Source organism: Rhipicephalus microplus, chromosome X (genome assembly GCF_043290135.1).
Source record: "Rhipicephalus microplus isolate Deutch F79 chromosome X, USDA_Rmic, whole genome shotgun sequence".
NCBI classification, from domain to species: domain Eukaryota; kingdom Metazoa; phylum Arthropoda; class Arachnida; order Ixodida; family Ixodidae; genus Rhipicephalus; species Rhipicephalus microplus.
This window is the reverse complement of record NC_134710.1, coordinates 172,230,648-172,249,911: the sequence shown is the minus strand read 5'-3', so window position 1 is coordinate 172,249,911 and position 19,264 is coordinate 172,230,648. Positions and strand designations below refer to the sequence as shown.

General features: G+C 45.7%; 1 protein-coding gene across 1 annotated transcript in view; it reads right to left on the bottom strand.

Moving 5' to 3' along the window:
* LOC119177165 (missing-in-metastasis) overlaps window positions 1-19,264 on the bottom strand; it is a 125,984-nt gene that overhangs the window by 27,832 nt on the left and 78,888 nt on the right. Inside the window, exons 12-14 of the mRNA XM_037428565.2 lie at window positions 8,086-8,323; window positions 7,897-8,006; window positions 1,329-1,453 (exon numbers count right to left, since the gene is read on the bottom strand). Coding sequence (XP_037284462.2) covers window positions 1,329-1,453; window positions 7,897-8,006; window positions 8,086-8,323 — 473 coding nt within the window. The remainder of the gene's footprint in view (window positions 1-1,328; window positions 1,454-7,896; window positions 8,007-8,085; window positions 8,324-19,264) is intronic.

Sequence of the window (19,264 nt, the reverse complement as noted above, 5' to 3'; positions counted from 1 at the left end):
TAAGTTGACCATAGTTGGAAAATTTCAAAAGCCTCTGTGTTACAGGCACGAGAGCCATTTGCCATGCGTCTATCGCGCAAACAAAAAAGCGTGGATGACGGCGCCCCTGTTTGAAGAATTCTGTCTCTCCTTGACAGAAGAATGACCTGCAAGAATCGGAAGATTGTTCCGATTCTTGAACAGTGCGCCGCCCACCCGAAGCAAGTGACGCTTCAAAACTTCAAGCTGGTTTTTTACTCGCAAACACAACGACGTACTTGCAACCGTTTGATGCTGGGATTATAAAAAACGTCAAGCACCATTTGAAGAGCCTTCTTGTGCGCCGCCTGCTTGCCAAAATCAACAGAAAATACGAAGGTGGCCTGCGAATAAGCCTTTTGGACGCCATCCATTTCATCACAATGGCTTGGGATAGAGTAACACCGACTACCATTGCGAACTGCTTTGGTAAATGGGGCTTCTTTAGGATTCACGAAGAGGTGCCAGAGGTCCTTTCAGAGTCGGAAGAGCCCATTGAGGGTTGGGAATGCCTTGATACCGGGTGTTCGACTGACAAATTTTGCACAGCGGATGACAATCTTGCCACTTGTGGTGCGCGCACTGTGGAAGATGTTGTCAACGAGGCCACGTGCGAGGTTGCCGATTCCAACGACGATGGCGAGGATATATACGAGTGCGACATTTCGAGTGCGAGTGCGAGGAAACGAGTGCAAAGAAATAAATGAGGCGAAGGACCACCACCTACGGCTGAACCTTTGCACGCGCTCGACATCCTGAGGCGTGCTATGGCTGCTGAAGAAATTAGTGACGACACGTGCACACGTTTTTATGAATTCCAGAAAAGTATGCTGAGTGAGTGACTTAACAAAAAAAAAGCAGAAAGACATCAAAGATTTCTTCTCCAAAAAATAAATTTTTTTCGAGTGCTGAAAATGAGTTAGCCTCCGACTCAGTGTTAATTTGGCTAGTTTTGCATATGTTCCAATGATACGAATTTTGGCTATTATGAATATTTTTTGTGACCCCGCAAGATTCATATCATCAAGATTCTGCTGTACTGGTCATCCGGCTTACGATGTCAGTCTAGAGTAGATGCCGATTGGGGCAGGCACATCCACAAAAAAAGCTAAATATAAAACTGTATACGATAAGCCCCTTACCTGCAAAGAATACCAGCCTCAAATTTTACAGTGCTTGCAGGAAAAGAAACATCTGTAATGCAATCTGCCCAACAATATACAATATGTGCCAGGGCTGTTATAAATCATCGACATGCATCATGTGTTCAAAAAAGTGAACAATTGAGAAAAGCAATCGGTGTAGCATACCCATGCTGCAATTGCCTGCAATGACTCCTGGACAGGAGGTGGTGGTAATGGAGGAGAATCTGTGCCAGAAAGTGTAGATGGCAGTGCCAGCTCGTCTGCATTTGCATATATCGGCTGAGAAGTCTCTGCATGAAAGAAAAAAGAAAAGAAAAGCTAAAGTCTTTTTGAATAAAAAATAAAACCCTGTTGAAATGTTTATTCTAACATCCAGGCAGGCTTGCCAACAGATCTTGGTCAACATGGCAGTGCTTGGTATCTTGCAGTCGTTGGCCCAATGCCCGTGGTTAAAAAAAGGTGCTAGACAATTGGGTGAAATTGTGGGGTAAAAAAGAACGTTGAAGAAGCATGTTTTAAAATGGAAGTACAATAGACTGTCATTAAAAGAAACCTGAAGAGACCAAGAAATGTGCTTCGTTTACAGAAAGGTGAACAGCAGCACAGCTTTTGGGTATGCAACCAATCATATTAGAGGCAGTTCCACTTAATCAGCAGTTCCCTTTCAGAGATTTCCATATAGTGAGAGCCTGCTGTATACAAAACCTAAGCCTTAGTGATATGGGCCACATTCTCACATTTTCTAGACATTACAGGAAAGAATGAAAAACCAAGCCTTTAATTTCCTTACCTGCCAGCAACCAAGTTGCAGCACCATGATGTATTTAGTTGAAACTGCATAAGCAATTAAGCCACAGATGCCAATCAAGCATGCAGACCGGTCTGCATGCTCAGTTACTTTTGAAACTTTTTTTTTATTCACACTTATGTGTGTAACAAAAAAAGCTTATGCACAAGCAGTATAACAGAACTGGACTCCCACACAGTATATCAACACATAGCATGTTTGAAACAACGAACATAAGCTGAAATGTAAGGTTGAACAAAAGCCTGTTTCTGTAATTTAAAAGGTTTCTGTGTAGATGGCATGGCAAAAAGCAAACAAACTGCTTTCTCCTACTTTTTTTTTTTTCTTTACTTTCCTCCCTGAGCCATGCTATCACAATAGCAGCATTGCCCCCCAATGTGAGAAACATTTTCAGACAAGCGTTTCGCACTTGGCTCATTACGCGCCAAACGTCTCTGTCATTTTGGCGACCATCTCAAATGTATTAGAAAAAACTGCTAATTTACTGCATTGAAAACGGAGAACTGCTAGAATATTTCAGAGAAAAAAATTTTTGGTCACGTGGATGCCTTCTGAACTTCCTGGAATGTCGTTTGGGCATTGTTTGTGGAAAAATTTATTTTAAAAGTACCACTCCTTCTTTCTGCACCAAATTTGGTCTACATGTTAAGTAAACAGGCTTGTGTAAGGCATTTGAAGCTCAGTAATATTAGTGCAATTTTACTGGCACATACACCTCCAAGAATTTACCCAAAATGTATGTTTGCATTTTTTTTAATGCAATACTGAACTTTGTATGAATGTCTGAGTAATGAATACTTACTCAACAAAAGGTATATTTTGAGGAAAAAAATATTTTTAGACCTCTCAAGCAGCTAAACTTTATGAGAAAAATTCACAAATGTTGCAAAATCATCATTTTTGTCCACACTGAGACGAAATTAACACCATGTGGTGGTCCTATTAAAAATCACTTTTATACATCACTCATAAGCAAATAAGCAGTTCTTTTTATATAGAAACTATTATCACTACATTTTTGTTTTAAGGAAGAAAATAATTTTTGAAGTTTCCTATAGATGGCTATCTTCCCATTTGGTCATACAACAGTTGTCACCTTGAAATTCCCCATTGCTGTCAATGGGAAGGTTCAAAAATTATTTTCTCCCTTAAAACTAAAAAATGTAAAGATAAAATTTGCCATGTGAAAAAAACTGTTTATTTGCTTTTGATTTAAGTATAAAAGTGATTTTTAATTGAACCACCACATGGTCCAAATCCCATCTTAACAGAGACAAAAGTGAAAATTTTGTGAAATTTGTGAATTTTTCTCGTAACGTTTAGTAGCTTGAGAGACCAAAATATATTTTTTCCCGAAATATACCCTTTGTGAAGTAAGTATTTATTATTCAGATATTCATACAAATGCAGTATTGCAATGAAAAAAATATAAATATAACACAATTAGGCTAAATTTTTGGAGGCATATGTGCCAGAAAAATTGCACTAATAATACTGAGCTTCAAACACCTTACACAAGATGTAGACCAAATTTAGTATAGAAAGAAGGAGCGGTACTTTTACACAATTAGGCTAAATTTTTGGAGGCATACGTGCCAGAAAAATTGCATCAATAATACTGAGCTTCAAACACCTTACACAAGAACTTTTACTTAAGATGTAGACCAAATTTAGTATAGAAAGAAGGAGCGGTACTTTTCAAATAAATGTTTCCACAAACAACACCTAACGGCATTCCAGGAGTTCAGTAGGCAGCCACGTGACCAAAAAATTTTTTTCTCTCGGAAATATTCTACCGTTTCAGTGTTTTCAATGCAGTAAATCAGCACAACTTTTTTCAAATACATTTAAGATGTTGCCAAAATGGCTGGGACGTTTGGCATGGAATTACCCACTTGCACTTACAGTGAAAAGCTCATCAGGCTAGGATAGTACGTATCAGTAGTAAAATTCCCTTCACAGCCCTTTATGAATATATCATCTTTCCTGGATTGGCACATTCAGACAAGATCATACTAACAGCAAAGCTTTTACAAGGACCACAGCCAGTAACTTTGTCATCATTACCTAAGGTTGCACAAAATGGCAACCTTAGAGGGATAATGATGTCCCTGTGCCATGATTCCTCCCCCCCTTTCATATCAAGGAGACTACAACACCAATACGCTTTTGTTGTGCCAACCTCTCTGTCCTAAACAGCCAACAATCTGCCCTATGATGAAACCGAGCTAGCGCAAGCAGCTCTGATGATAGTGAGGATGGTCCTCTGTATTAAGGAAGAGTACTTGTGAGATGACAAAGCTTTAACTCACTTGTGAACTCTCTTTACTGAACACAACTGCAAGAACTGACTGAGCTGCCCACAGCAGCATCTGCATTTCACGAAAAGTGTTTTTGCATCAAGCACAAGGAGTAGTTAAAGACCCCTTTGCTGTCACACCTTTTCCTTAACATGACTCACTGTGTCATTCTCAATTTAACCCTTTGGTAGAGAAAACCAGAGAACCAATGTTATTGTGTTGAAAAAATTTTTAGTGAGTTATTGATCACTTTTTGTTTCCAAGAAAGCCCATCTGAAAGTCGAGAAGTGCATTATTGCAAAGAAAGAAGTGGGACCCATATGTCCCAATGTACAGTTGAGACAGTTTATATATTCTTGTAAAATGGTCTGAAGCAATTTGCACATAGCGAAACGTTACACACAATGCACATGAAGTTCGTGCGCAGTTTATATTTGCTAGTTGAGCACCAACAGTACCGCTATTGCGTGCCTGTCAAGTTCTGGTGGTGAGTGTTTCGGGAGAACCACTGCTTATTCCGAAAACCAGTAATCGCACCATCAGTGTTTTGTTAAGATTCTCTGTTAAGCTTTCAATAGCTTAAGTGCTTTTCAACAGTGAGATGCCTTTTCTCATCTTCAGAAAAAGAAATGTGGCTGCTACACACTAGTAGTGCGAAGACTGAGGAAGCAGCTTAGCTGGTGGCGCTGCCCTCCTCCTTTTTCTTCTCCTCAGCATCGCTTTTTTTTCTCATCTTGCCAGGAGACTATGCCATGCTTTACCCGCTTATCTCATCCTCACGCTCACTTCAATTTCGCAACTCTTTCTATGCTATACATAGTGTGCACGTGAGTCACGCAGCGCCCCTTCATCACTTCCGAAATGCACCACCGATATGCCCTGGTACCTACAGACTCCGTCGCCTACCGCTGCGGTGTTGTCTCCTTGTGCTTGTGCCCGTTTAGTTTTGCCTCACGATGCAAGTTTTAGGGCTGCTAGTGAGGCAAGTTGATATAGTAGTCCCCGAAGAGGGAGCAGAGCTTCGGAGTGTTTCTTCGCCGAAAGTTATTACCTGAAATTGAGAACGCTCATTGCGATTTTCCTAAAAGTACCGGCGTGTTTGACTGGGGCGGAATAACAAAAAACTACTTGAAGAAACTCGGTGATTGTTTGCATCTTCAGGTGCAACTTCATTCCGGGTAAGTGCCATAGCCAAGCACTTACCTGCAAATAGAGATAGCTTACCAAAATACTGTACATACAAACTTGTCCGCGACCACTGCGTGCACAATCAGCGTGTCAGGGAGACGGTTAAAATCGTGATGGTGATAGCTGACCGGTTAGAGTTGGGGGGGTCAGGATTTTGAAAAATTGGTCAAATAATTCCCTAACGCGGTCTCCGTCATTTTAAGGGACTCCACTGTACATTAGCGTACAAAAAAGTAAAATACAAAGTGAAAAAGATGTCAAAACATACGCGCAAAAAAAAAAGTTATGACCGGCATTACCGCTGCATACACCACGCGAAGTCTCTATCGGCCTCGCATAATATTTTCCTCGGCTGTTACCACAAATTTCTATCAAAGAGGCTCAACATCAGCACTGTTTAAAATACTTGGGGGGGGGGGGGGGGGGGCGCTACTACTTTGATGGCATGGGCCGCAGCAATATATTAATATTATATCTCTTGTAAACTTGCCTAGCTCTGCACGATCCGTTTTCGATGAGAGCTGCTGCGCTTCGCTCATCCACTCTTGAAATTGCGGCTCGAGAGACTTTGAGCTATCACTTGTTCTTGCGCCATGCAATTTGTAGTGTCTGTAGTGAAAGCGGGATACTGGGCCCTCGTAGGTCGTGGCGGGCAGCCGGTGTACGTGGTGGCTGGTATACATGTCGCACATCTTGATTTTCTGGTCTTGTATCAAGTGAACAAATGAGGCCTTCCTGATCCGATGAGCTCGTTAAAGTTCGACAATAAAAAACCACAATGCTACCCTTTCAACATTGTACACAGCAACAGACGACGAGCCCCCAACAAACCGCGCTGCAGCACTCGAACTGCCGTAGGTATGGTGGGAGAGGATGACAACGGTGCAAGTGACATCACATGAACAATATGTATACTATGTGCGGCTATGCATACTCTCTCTTCTTTCTCTGTCTTTCTAACTCCTTTCTTTATCTTTCTTTCTCTTTGTACTCATTCTCTCTTGTTATATCTTTTTCTCTTTCTTCCCCTTATTTCTGCCTTTCACTTCTCCTGCTCTATCTTTTTCTCTTCCCTCTATTTCTGCCTTTCACTTTCTTTCTACAAATCTCTATCTTTCTCTCAATCTGTAATAGTTCTCTCGCCCATCAGAGTCACAGTATCTCATGCAGGAAAAATTGGCAAAGCACAAGATGAGCAAAGCACAAAAGCAATAAGAGAAAAGCAGAAGATTAAAAAAAAAAAAGAAAAGAACAATATAAAGAAGAGGACAAAGAGCGTGTGTCCATTCATGATGCCGTTGTCATTGTGGTGTCGCCATGCGGTGTAGCAAAAAGCTCAAGAGCTCATCTGAACATGAGGCAGTCAGAGTTTGCATGCGTGCTTGATGCATAGCAATTACATGTGTGCTTCATGAATGCAATCGCTATGCATGAAGAACTTGAATCACACCACTTTTCGTAACACACGTACAGTTCATTTATCCATGCTTTGGCATCACAAAAAGCAGCTGATAGTTTTTGCAAAGTTGTTTCTGTGGTGCAAAAAAGATCATTTATTTCCAAAAATCTTTTACTCTGTCTAAATTGGGGGACAAAAACCAACAAAAACTGAAATGTGGAAATAAAAAAAGAAAAAGTGGTCCTTGACTTGTTGTGTGCTTCCACCAACAAAATGTCACGAAACTGTGTAAATATTATTGTGGTACGCTCAATGAATGCAGTTAGTGGTTTGGATGTGGTAGTACGAGCTCTGTCAAGGAGGTGCAGAAGCTAAAATGAGGAATAAAAAGTGGGACGTTAATGCCCCACTGTCCAAAAAAGGATTAAGTGTAGAACCCTTTCACTAAGCCTCCAGGTCTCTGACCTGTAGGTAAATACTAGTAAGATGTAGCTGCTCTATACAGTTGAACCCCTTCAAAACCAACATGCACTTGAGAACAATTCTCGTCTTTTATAAATGGTGTCTCTAAAAAGCAGGATGCTACGTTAGCATTTTCCTAACCATTTCGACCTCAAGCTGAAACTCATTGTGAAATCAAACTCACCAAAATATCACTGACCAGAACTCGCTCAGACTCAACCCCGTATTCACAAATGATTCTCAACTGAAATTTTATCTTTCACTTGACGGAGTTAAGACTGCGCCGCTGCTCGACTGAAAATGACGCTGCGCTCCTGAAAAATCGCTGCAGATTATCGCCGATATGCATTGGCTTGCGGTTTTTAGAGACGGAACTCCCATCAACTTTCTCAAGTCAAGGTGATGCATTGAGTGAAGGGACGTTCTAGAATACGAAGTCAGACTCATGGCCTCATCTGAGTCTGAGTAAGTCGACTCATAAGTGAGTTCGCCAGCTTATGCCGGTAGGTAAGTGCCAGAAATTCATAATAAAGGTGCACTTTTTAGGTAGGGTCTGTTATCAGTTCATCAACCTACCTTGACTTTGTAGCTGTGCACCTGACACTGTAGATACAGCTGAGGCTGCATGTTTCAACACAGCTGGCTTCTCTGGCAAAGTTGGTGCAGTACTGGTGTTCGATGTGGTCCTGGAGAGTAAGAACATTACCAGTCAGGCTCAATGCAGGATAGGACCCTTTTCTAGAATGAATGGGGAGCTAGACGTGCCTGATGGGTACTGGTGGCCGAGGCCCTCTAGTGGGTGTCTGAGGAGACTTTGGCCTCGCGCCCCCTGTGGGCCCAGATTGTGTTGCCAGCTCCAGGCCATCCGAGCTGTCCCCCGATGTTGAAGTAAGTGTGTCAGCACTGCCACTATGATTGGAGCCACTGAGTAAATCGCCTTCAAGGGGTTGAAATGTCTCCGCCGTAAGCAGAGGCCTTGCCTGGTGGCCGGACCGCTCATATGCTAAAAAAAGTGAGAGAGAAGAAGTGAGAGGAAACCACTGCTAGACAAACTAGCTATGTACAGTGGCCGACAGCTCAATTAGACAACAGAAACTGCCAATAAGTCACAATAATAAAAAATAAAAGAAAGATAACACAAAAATATTTACAACAAATATGTACAATAAAAGCTCGTTAATTCAGATTTCTAGGGACCAGAAAAAATGTCCGAATCAACCGAATGTCCGAATTATCGAATGGTCGAATGAACACATTAATTTCAAGAGTTCTGTCAACATACCTTTACTTCACAAAGTAATCGTGGATGCTCGTCTGTTTCAGAGCCGAAATTCGCGCGGACACACTATTTTTCTATGCCCTTCAAGGTACTCAGTAGCTCGCATGCTGTCTTCTGTGTCAAAACAAAATTTTTCAAGGACGACGAGGGCCTTGGCGGCTTCCTTCACAGTACGAGTGGGCCTGTGTGGCTTATGGTGTGGCTGCTCCTCTTTAGGCTCTTCGTCGGATTTGTTGCCATGCATCACTTCCTTGACGATTTGCTCATTGGTCAGGGAGCCGGCAGTAGCAACGCCCCTATCAATGGCGATGTAATCGTCCACTGTCACTTCATCACGCATAACGCTTCCGAAATCCTGGCAGTCATCAGCATCGTCGTCCAGCGACACTTCGTCCATGGCGGCGTCAGGCACAACAAATCCACAGTGCCTGAAACAGTTCGCGATGGCATGCACAGGTGTGTTCTTCCACACATACGCAAGAATGCTAACTGCGCTCAGAAGACTCGCATCGTATTGTTTGCCGACGTCATAGAGCAGCATCCGTTCCAATACGCACCTACGGCACTTCATTTTGACGTATTGGATAATGACCTGGTCAATGGGTGAAACACTGACGTCATATTCGGCGGCAAAAAAGCATCTTCAATATTGTTCAGTCCGGTGACACTGTTATGTACACTGCAGTTGTCGAGCCCGATTAACACTGAGGTATTTCGCACCAAACTGTCGATCCAACTTTTGGATCCAGGTTGCAAATATTTCACCCGTCATCCACGCTTTCCAGTCGGCCCGGTAATCCACGGGAAGATTCTTGATATTCTTAAAGCAGCATGGCTGCCTTCCCAATAACGAGCAGCGGCAAGCGCTCTGTGCCCGTCATGTTGGCGGCTGAAAGTACGATCACTCGTTCCTTGCTTCTCTTTCCACCGATACAAGGATCCTCTTTCGTGGTCACAGTTTCATCTGGTAACGCTTTGAAAAACAGTGCTGTCTCATCACCGTTAAATATGTCATTTGCATCGTAGGCGGCAAGATGCTCCAGCAGCTGAGTGCTCTTCCAGTGGCTGACCGTGTCTTCGCTCACGGCACCTGTTTCACCACAAGCTGTCTTGAAAACAAGGCCGTGCCTTTCCCGGAACCATGCACACCATCCTTCTGACGCTCTGAAGGAATCAATGTCCATCATCGCTGCAAACTTTTCAGCTTGCGCCATAATCAGCAGTCCACTCAACGGCAGGTTTGCATTATGTGAGCTGACCACTCATCGAAGAAGGGCTTCTTCGAACTCTAGGTGAGCTGTTGTTCACAGCCGCTTTCTCAATGTGATGAACTTCTCACCTTCAAACACCTGCAGAATCTGCTCTTCATTTTTAACATATTGTTACGGCAATGAAGTAAAGGAAGAGGAAGGACACAATCAGCTGAGAGGTGCGCGAGTGTGCCAATCAGCCATTGTGACTCTTGTCTGTGGCTTTTCCTCTGTAAAAGCATTTTGTACAGAAGTCACCGACACCGTAACATATTGGTGAGAGGTGCTGGGTAACCATCAGGCAACAGAGCTCCGCAGCGAACGTCACATCGGCTTTCCAGTCATGGCCAATGCCGAGTCCTCCACATCAACATCAGCGTCTTTGACAAACACGGCGTTGCAACCATACGTTTTCACGCCACTTAAGGATCCCGGTACATTCTGCAGGACTAATGGCGTCAACATTGACGATTGGTTGGCCATGTTCGAACGAGTGAGTGTGCCGAAGAGATGAGATCCCAAGTTCAGTTGGCTAATGTGCTGTTTTACTTGAGAGGCACGGCCAAGGTATAGTGAGAAAACAACGAAGAAGAACTCAAAATCTGGGACTCATGCAAGGAAAAGATGCGAGAGGTGTTAGGCAAAACCGCCAGTCGTAAGATCGCCGCCAAAAAGGAATTGGCCTGCCGTACCCAATCCCCAACAGAATCATACCTTGCATACATTCAGGACATGCTGGCCCTCTGCCGCAAGGCCGAAAGCGACATGACAGAAGGTGACAAGGTCGGGCATGTCCTGAAAGGGATTGCAGACGACATGTTCAATCTCCTGATGTGCAAGGGCTGTTCAACCTTGGACGCGATCATCAAAGAGTGTCGTCAGTTTGAGCAACTGAAAAGTCGCCGCATTCTGCAAACGTTCGCCCGACTTCCAAACACCGCTGCAACATCGACTTGCGAGGACCAGTCCACACCAAAACGTCCATCGCCACCTGGAGACCTGACAAGCATTGTTCGTCGCGAATTGGAAGCAATGGCGCCCTCGGCGTTCTATTCGTGCAGTACCGATACCACTCCTGTTACTGTTCCTTTTGTTCAAGCCATCGTGCGCCAGGAGCTTGAAAACATCGGAGTGCACTCTGTGTGCCATGTCAACACGCCCAGAGTCAGCGAACGCCCTTTCGCGATGCCCTCCTCCAACCGACAATTTTCTTCACGTACCCGCAACACAGCTGAGTGGCGAACTGCAGATGACAGCCCTATATGTTTCAACTGCCACTGCGTTGGACATATTGCTCGTTACTGCCGCAACACATGGTCCTCGGCACCCCGTGCAACGACCCATATGACCCATTTCGACGATACCGCCCACACCTTTTCACCTGCGGAAGAGTCCAATGCTGTTGACCAATCTCAGAACACTGGGTACAGCCACTCGCCTTCACCACGTGGGCACCAGTCTCGTTCGCCGCAAATACGCCGTCCATCGTTCGCCGCAGCCACGGCGCTTCTCGTCTTCCGTGGCTTCTGGCCGCATCGTCTCGGAAAACTGAGAATTGCAGCCCCCGGAGGTGGTTCCGCAGCAAATCCTCTCTCCGTTTCCACCAGACGAAGTGTAATAGACGTTGAAGTAGACGGCATACCTGGACAAGCCCTTGTAGACACCGGCGTAAGCATTTTGATCACGAGTTCAAGCCTACGCACATGTTTAAAGAAAGTTCTGACACCAGCGGCTGCACAAATGCTCCGTGTGGCCGATGGCGGCACGCCGATAGTTCTCGGTCTGTGCACTGCCCGCTTAAGTATAAAGGACCACACTAATACTGTCATTTTAGCCGGCCCCGCCGCGGTGGTCTAGTGGCTAAGATACTCGGCTGCTGACCCGCAGGTCGCGGGTTCGGATCCCGGCTGCGGCGGCTGCATTTCCGATGGAGGCGGAAATGTTGTAGGCCCGTGTGCTTAGATTTGGGCGCACGTTAAAGAACCCCAGGTGGTCGAAATTTCCGGAGCCCTCCACTATGGCGTCTCTCATAATCATATGGTGGTTTTGGGACGTTAAACCCCACATATCAATCAATCATCATTTTAGCCGTGATTGACCACTGCCCTTATGACGTTATCCTAGACCTGGACTTCTTGCCGAATCATTCTGCTCTTATAGATTGTGCTACCGGCATCCTTCAGCTAGAGCTGCCTCAGATAGTCGCTGAACCCCACACTACCCCGCCATGCCTGTGCTCTCTTCAAGATGTACGACTGTCACCTCAGGCAACCACCTAAGTTGTTTTGACCGCACAGCCACAGGTTCCTGATGGTCAATATGTCCTCCTTCCTCTTGCCGACGTCCTTTCGAGCCGCAACATCGTCATTCCCCATACGCTTGTGACTGTCGCTGACAACTGTACCTCGCTCCCACTTCTCAATTTCAGCTTGTGCCCTCAAGTGCTTCCTCGTGGCATGTTCTTGGCCAGCGTATCGAACGCTGATGAATTCGAAATAGCGGCTCTCACCACAGAGATTGATTTACTTCAGTGTCCTGTAGATAACAGCACCTGTTCTCTGCCAAATCGTTTCTCGAAGATGATTGCACCCGACCTCAATTCTGCACAAGCCAACGACATCCATCGCCTTCTCGCGTCATATACCGACATTTTCGATTTCGCCGACAGACCTTTAGGGCAAACATCCAGTGTTCAGCACCGTATAAACACTGGTGACGCCAGTCCTATTCGCCGACGCCCCTATCGTGTCTCCCACACTGAGTACTGAGTTATCCAAGTGGAAGTTGACAAAATGCTCAACAGAGGTGTAATAGAACCAGCAAGTTGTCCTTGGGCCTCCCTTGTCATCCTTGTGAAGAAAAAAGGATGCTACCTGGCGCTTCTGCGCTATCGCCACCTCAACAAGATCACGCGAAAAGACGTATACCCGCTACCACGCATCGATGACTCGTTAAGACTGCTTGCACATTCTTTTTGTCTATTTATCTTCGGTCCGGCTACTGGCAGATTTCTGTCGTTGAGATGGACCGTGAGAAGACTGCCTTCATTACACCGGATAATTTATGCCAGTTTAAGGTCATGCCTTTTGGACTATGTAACGCCCCTGCCACATTCGAACGAATGATGGACTCTCTCCTCCGTGGTTATAAGTGGTATACTTGTCTCTGTTATCTAGATGATGTGATAGTCTTTTTATCTATTTTCAATAGCCACCTGACCCGTCTCGCTGCAATTCTCGCAGTCTTCAGAACAGCTGGGCTACAACTCAACTCCAAGAAATGCCAATTTGGACGCTGTCAGATTACCATTCTGGACCATCTTGTAAATGCCGATGGCGTCCAACCAGATTCCGAAAAGATCCGTACCGTCCGTAGCTTTCCGGTGCCCCTTTCTACATCCGACGTCCAGAGCTTCATCGGCTATTGTTCCTACTTTCGTAGTTTTGTGAAAAACTTTGCCGACGTTGCCAAGCCAATCAGATTTGCTGAAGAAGCATACCACATTCTCATGGGGCCCTGAGCAGGCTCAAGCGTTCACCGCTCTCATCGGCCACTTAACTACGCCCCCATACTTGCCCACTTTAATCCTTCTGCTGCCACAGAAGTTCACACTGACGCCAGTGGCCACGGTACTGGTGCAGTTCTCGCTCAGCGGCACCACGGCAGACAGTGCATAATAGCTTACGCCAGTCGCCTGCTTTCTCCCCCTGAGAGGAATTATTCCATCACCGAGAGAGAGTGTTTAGCTTTAGTTTGGGCCGTCGCCAAGTTCCGGCCATATTTATATGGTCGCATATTTTCACTCGTCACGGACCACCAGTCCACAGAGAAGTCAGTCTGCTGGCTGACTTCTCTAAAGGACCCGCCTGGACGTCTGGGTCGTTGGGCTCTGAGGCTCCAGGAATTTTCGTTTAGCGTCAGCTATAGGTCTGGCAGTTTGCACAAGGACGCAGACTGCCTTTCTCATCATCCGGTGGATCCTCCTGATCATGTTGCAAATGACCTGGAGAGCAGCGTAACGGCGTTTACTGACATTGGCGGTATACGCATTTAACAACGACGGGATGAGCCAATGCGCACTATCATCGACGCCATCCAGTCTGACAGCCATGACGCTGAATCCCGTATGTTTGTGCAGCATGACGGCATCCTCTAACGCCGCAATGTTAGCACTGAAGGCCCTGAGCTTCTGCTCGTCATTCCTCGTCATCTATGGCCTGCCATACTTGAACAACTTCATGACGCACCAACAGCGGGACACCTCGTCCCGCTGTTGGTTCCCACAGATACGACTGCGTGCGACGTCTGTTTTTCTGGCCAAAACTGTACCGCAGCGTGCGTCGATATGTCGCCACTTGCGACCTCTGCCAGCGCTGAAAAAGACCTTCTTTGCTGCCAGCTGGATATCTTCACCCAATTGAAGTCCCCTCTGAACCATTTCATCGCATGGAACTCGACCTTTTCAGCCCTTTTACGACGACAACACTGGGAAATAAATAAATGGATCACCGTCACCACAGATTATGCGACCCGTTACGCGATAACAAAGGCCATGCCAACCAGTTGCGCCACTGACGTCGCGGATTTTCTTCTTCATGACGTCATCTTACACCACGGAGCACCCCGACAGCTGCTTACGGACCGCGGTCGCTCTTTCTTGTCCAAAGTTGTCGACAACCTCCTTCAATCGTGGGCTACAGCGCATAAGCTATCTACCGCCTACCATTCACAAACTAATGACCTAACTGAACGTCTCAACCGCATGCTCACAGAGATGCTTTCGATGTAGGTCTCCAAAGATCGTGACTGGGACACCACACTGGCCTATGTGACTTTCGCATATATTTCCTCTCGAAATGACACCACAGGATTCCCACCTTTATACCTTTTGTATGGTCGCGACCCCATATTGCCATTTGAAACCACCTTGCCTCTCAAGCCATCTGCTTCCGAGTATGCTCACGAAGCCATTGATCGGGCTCACGTGGCTCGTTAAGTTGCCCAGTCTCATCTCACCAGGTCACAGGTTATGCAAAAGGGCTGCTACGACCATCGGCATCGTAATACAACGTTTGCCCCAGGTGACCGCGTGCTCCTCTGGTCACCGTGTCGCCGTGTAGGTCTCTCCGAAAAACTTTTGTCCCAATATGCAGGACCCTTTTTAGTCTTACGTCAAGTTAGCGACGTCAACTACGAGATAGGGCCATTGCACTCCAATACGTCACCAAGTTCGTCACTTGTTGACATTGTCCATGTTTCGCGCCTGAAACTCTACTTCTGTCACACTTCTCCCGACTTGCGCAGAGACGGCACTTCAGCGCCCGGGGGTCCTGTTATGGAAATTAAGTAAAGAAAGAGGAAGGACACAATCAGCTGAGAGGCGCACGAGTGTGTCGATCAGCCATTGTGACTCTTGCCTGTGGCTTTTCCTTAGTTAAGCATTTTGTACAGAAGTCGCCGACACCGTAACAATATGTACTAAGAGTACTTCTTTTAACGTTGAACTTTTTCGTCACTTCTTGTCGGGAGAGCCCATTTTTCAGGGCATGCAAAATTTCTACTTTGGTGGTCAAGTCCTTGGCCTGGTATCGAGCCGCTTCGCCGGTGTTGCCATCGGCGGAGGGAGCGGTGACACGGGAACTCGCCACACAAGCACCTGTAACGATCAAGCTAATGGAGCCATTCAGAATCTTTCTTCGACAAAACGGGGGTTCAACTGTTCAACGATGTCACACAACCACGGGAACAAAGCAACAAAAATGGCACTGCCAAACCTACACAGCCCACACATACAGACACGTGAGGAAAAGGCATTTAACCAGTCTCAAGTGAAGCCAAGTCGATATTTGATGTCCATGGCGGTGCTGAATTTGAGCTTCACTTTTGTTCCAAATGGCTCTTTTTTTCGTTTTCGAACCTCGCCAGCGGCCCGAAAGTCGCCGAATTATCCGATTTGCGGTCAAAACTGTCCGAAATAACGAGTGCCCAGTATCATAGAGTGAAGCGTATATTTACAGGGACCAGATGACGTGTCCGAATTATCTGAATTTCCAAATTAACGAGAGTCAAATTAACGAGCTTTTACTGTACCTTTATTGTCCCAGTGGGTAAAATATCTTCTCAATGTGCATGCACAGGTGTGCGCACACACACACACACACACACACACACACACACACACACACACACTTTTATGAGTAACCAAGTCAGCCTGTATATCATCAGCTGCTAGCCTCATCAAGTAAAATTTTATGAAGAGGCCAGTCTCATCACAGTGAAAGATGCCAGGAGAATACTGACACAGCATTGTACACAGCTTTGTCAGCGCAGTAGTCAAAGCAAAGGTTTGGTCAAAAGCACTTTTTTTTTCACGCCTTATTTGAATGACAGGTTGTACCATTCTTGAAATTCGGCAGCTAGCCAATGCTGAATTTAAAGTTGGCAACCTTCAAGTGCAGGGCCAGAGATTCCACCTTTTCTCTGAGCAGATTGCCAGAGGAGAATAACCTCGAAGCCACATTGGCAGTTAGCCAGACACTCAGACTTTCTACTCCCTCACAGATGTTTCACCTGCCTCCAGGATCTTCTCTTTTTGTTTCAAGTATTCAGAGGCAGCTTGCTTGGAAACTGAGAGCTCTTGAAGGCCAACTCTGAGGATTTTTTACCATATCAGGTTAATCGTGCTTTTATGTTTCTGAGACACTCTTGTCCCATGCCCGATAGCTGAAATGCTCAGCCCATTTGAAAATAACTTTTAGTAAACAGAAAGGCGCAATAACGAAACCAAAACCCAAATGAGTGAACTGTCCACATATGACGTACCGCTTTGCAAGAACCAGAAATCCTGCAAGGCATGCCGGTCTCGCCAGTGTGGAGTACAAAAACTGCGGAAGCTGCAAATAGCAGACACTCAATAGATAGATGACTATGCCTGGAACTAATCATGCCACAGGCACAAGCTTCTCAGAGTTGTTGGACAATGACAGTTGAGATTTGTATGCATTTAGAGATCAACGAGCATCACCGTTCCTCTTCGATGAAGCCGAGCAGATTTTAATATCTGCTTGCCTAGTTGTGCATTGCACTGCCAGATGGCATTACTTGTCCAGGCCAGCTAAGTTTGTGGCTGCGCCAATGGGCTAAAATGCCAAGTTTCTTGTCCAATTAAAACTTTTTGAGATTGTCATGGAAAAAGGGCAAAAGTTTGTGGTGTGCAGTAAGACTTCAATAAGATCAATTATTAATATCAGCCAAGTAAGTACCTTTCTCACGATGTGCGGCTGACTGTACAGACGGTTGCAGTCACAGTGAACCTGGTATTTGTTCAGGACACAAGCGAACCGATGCTGACTACTTATCTCATGCCCCAGTCGAGTCGACTCCTTCAGACCAAACTGTCGAGGAAAATTTCCTCATGGTCATCACAGTTTTCGACTTGGCTCAAAAACAGCGTGATGACCTAGAACTTCGCTCACTCATCAACTATCTCGAAGACCAGCTTGAACATTCAAGCACATGATTTCATACATCCTGTACAAGCAGAGCTTTGATCCCAGCACTTGAACCGCGCTACTGGTACAGTTAAACCTGAATATAATGAAATAGATTAATTCCCGGAAAAATTCGTTATAAAAAGGATTTCGTTATATGCAGGTTCAGTACAAAATCTCTTAAAATAAACGTGCAAATTAAACAAAAGCAGGATTGAAGGCAGAGCTAACCCAAAACACTTATCAAATCAAAAAGCAGAAATCAAATGAGGCGGCCCATCCCTATAGCTTGGAAAGTACATAGATAACATCTCCCGTGTGTTAAAACTGCCATCGAATGCTCAAACAGAAAGTAAACCACCCATCTTGGAACGATCATGAAACAATGCAGAAGGAGGGGGGGAATCGCTGGAGTAGCATGATGAAGTTGAATTTTAGGGGCGGTCGCGATCGCTGGAAGGCTTGTTATCTCTGTGATTATAAGCGCGGTTTCAATGCGAAGGAACTGTGTGAAAAGAGCACTTCTCGAGAACCTTGAGCGGCCGTATTTGCTCACACTACCATTTTGTAGGAGTTCTGCGATATCAGATCCAAAAAAGTTGGCTGCCAGCCTTACTTTTATAACATTACAATTTTTTGCTATCATTGCATTGCATTCAACGCGCCGTCATGTTGCTGGAATTAATCGGCTAATCGCGAAAGCTACCAGCCTGCGAACTCGCGGCGCAATACAGAACCGGGTGACGAATCAACCTCCGAAGAGCCATCGTCACCGTGGTCTCGCAGAATTTCCATCAGCGTCTAATCTAACATCCCCTCAGTGGCGAAGACACGGTTGTCCAAAATTAAGAAAAGTCACAGTTTCGTCGCAAGGGCAAAGGCATGCGATAGCGCAACAACTTGGAATTAACGCTGAGAACGGCAAGCAGATCGAAACGGGCAGCCCGCTGCTCCCGCATAAATTACACAAGAAAAAACATACACAGGACGAGAGCAAACTAACAATGTTTACCGTTCGACACTTAACGCGCTGTTTAAACAAAAACGAGGCATGAAACCTAATCACAGCTACAGATATAAAGGCGAACCAACAATGTGCCCCAGTTGTTACTTTGCTGTGTTTGAAAAGCGCACTCTTTTTGCAAACAGCGCCTGTCCTGCAAGCAAAGTGATCTTTTTGAGCCTAATATCTAAACACAATCATTCCGGTCAAAGTCAAAGACGCGCGATTCTCTTTACCGAAGGATAAGCGCGCACGCACAAGCATCTAACCCCTCCCCCCATCCGTGAGGCAAGGTACGCATGGGAGATGAGCGCATGTCGGTACACCGTGGCGAATTGGGCGCCATAGCAGGTGGCTCTTTTTTTTATTCTTTTCTTGAGTTTTCATTTATACAGATACGTATACGGTGAACGGCAATGGCGGCAGCGGCAAAAAACCAGCTGAGACTGTCCATATAATTGATCGCAGTAAAAAAAAAGCAAAGCTGAACGTCGTCAGGGGCCGCACCATATGCGCACAGTGAAATTATTCACGCGCGCACGGCATCGAAAACGAAGAGCGAATGACACGGACACCGCGGAAAACTATTCGACAAAGCGCTCTCCATGTGCAACGCAGCCCCACACATGTAACGCTAACTAAAAGCGTGGCACTGTCAACGCGCAAAAGTAGTTTTTTTTTGTTGTTTAGAAGGGAGGGGCACACACCCTCGCACGCCCCCTCGTGGTGTGTAGGCCCGCCTCATGCTCACCTACCCGCGCCCAATAACGAGCGCTCACTCTCGCCTTGTGCACCGTGCGCTCACTCTCGCCTGGTGCACCATGCGCGTCGCCGCTGCTTCGCACTTCGGTGGCAGCGGGGCAGTCGCGGAAGATGCATGTTCGTGCCAAAATGCGGAGTAAAATTCCTGGATTGTTCGTGG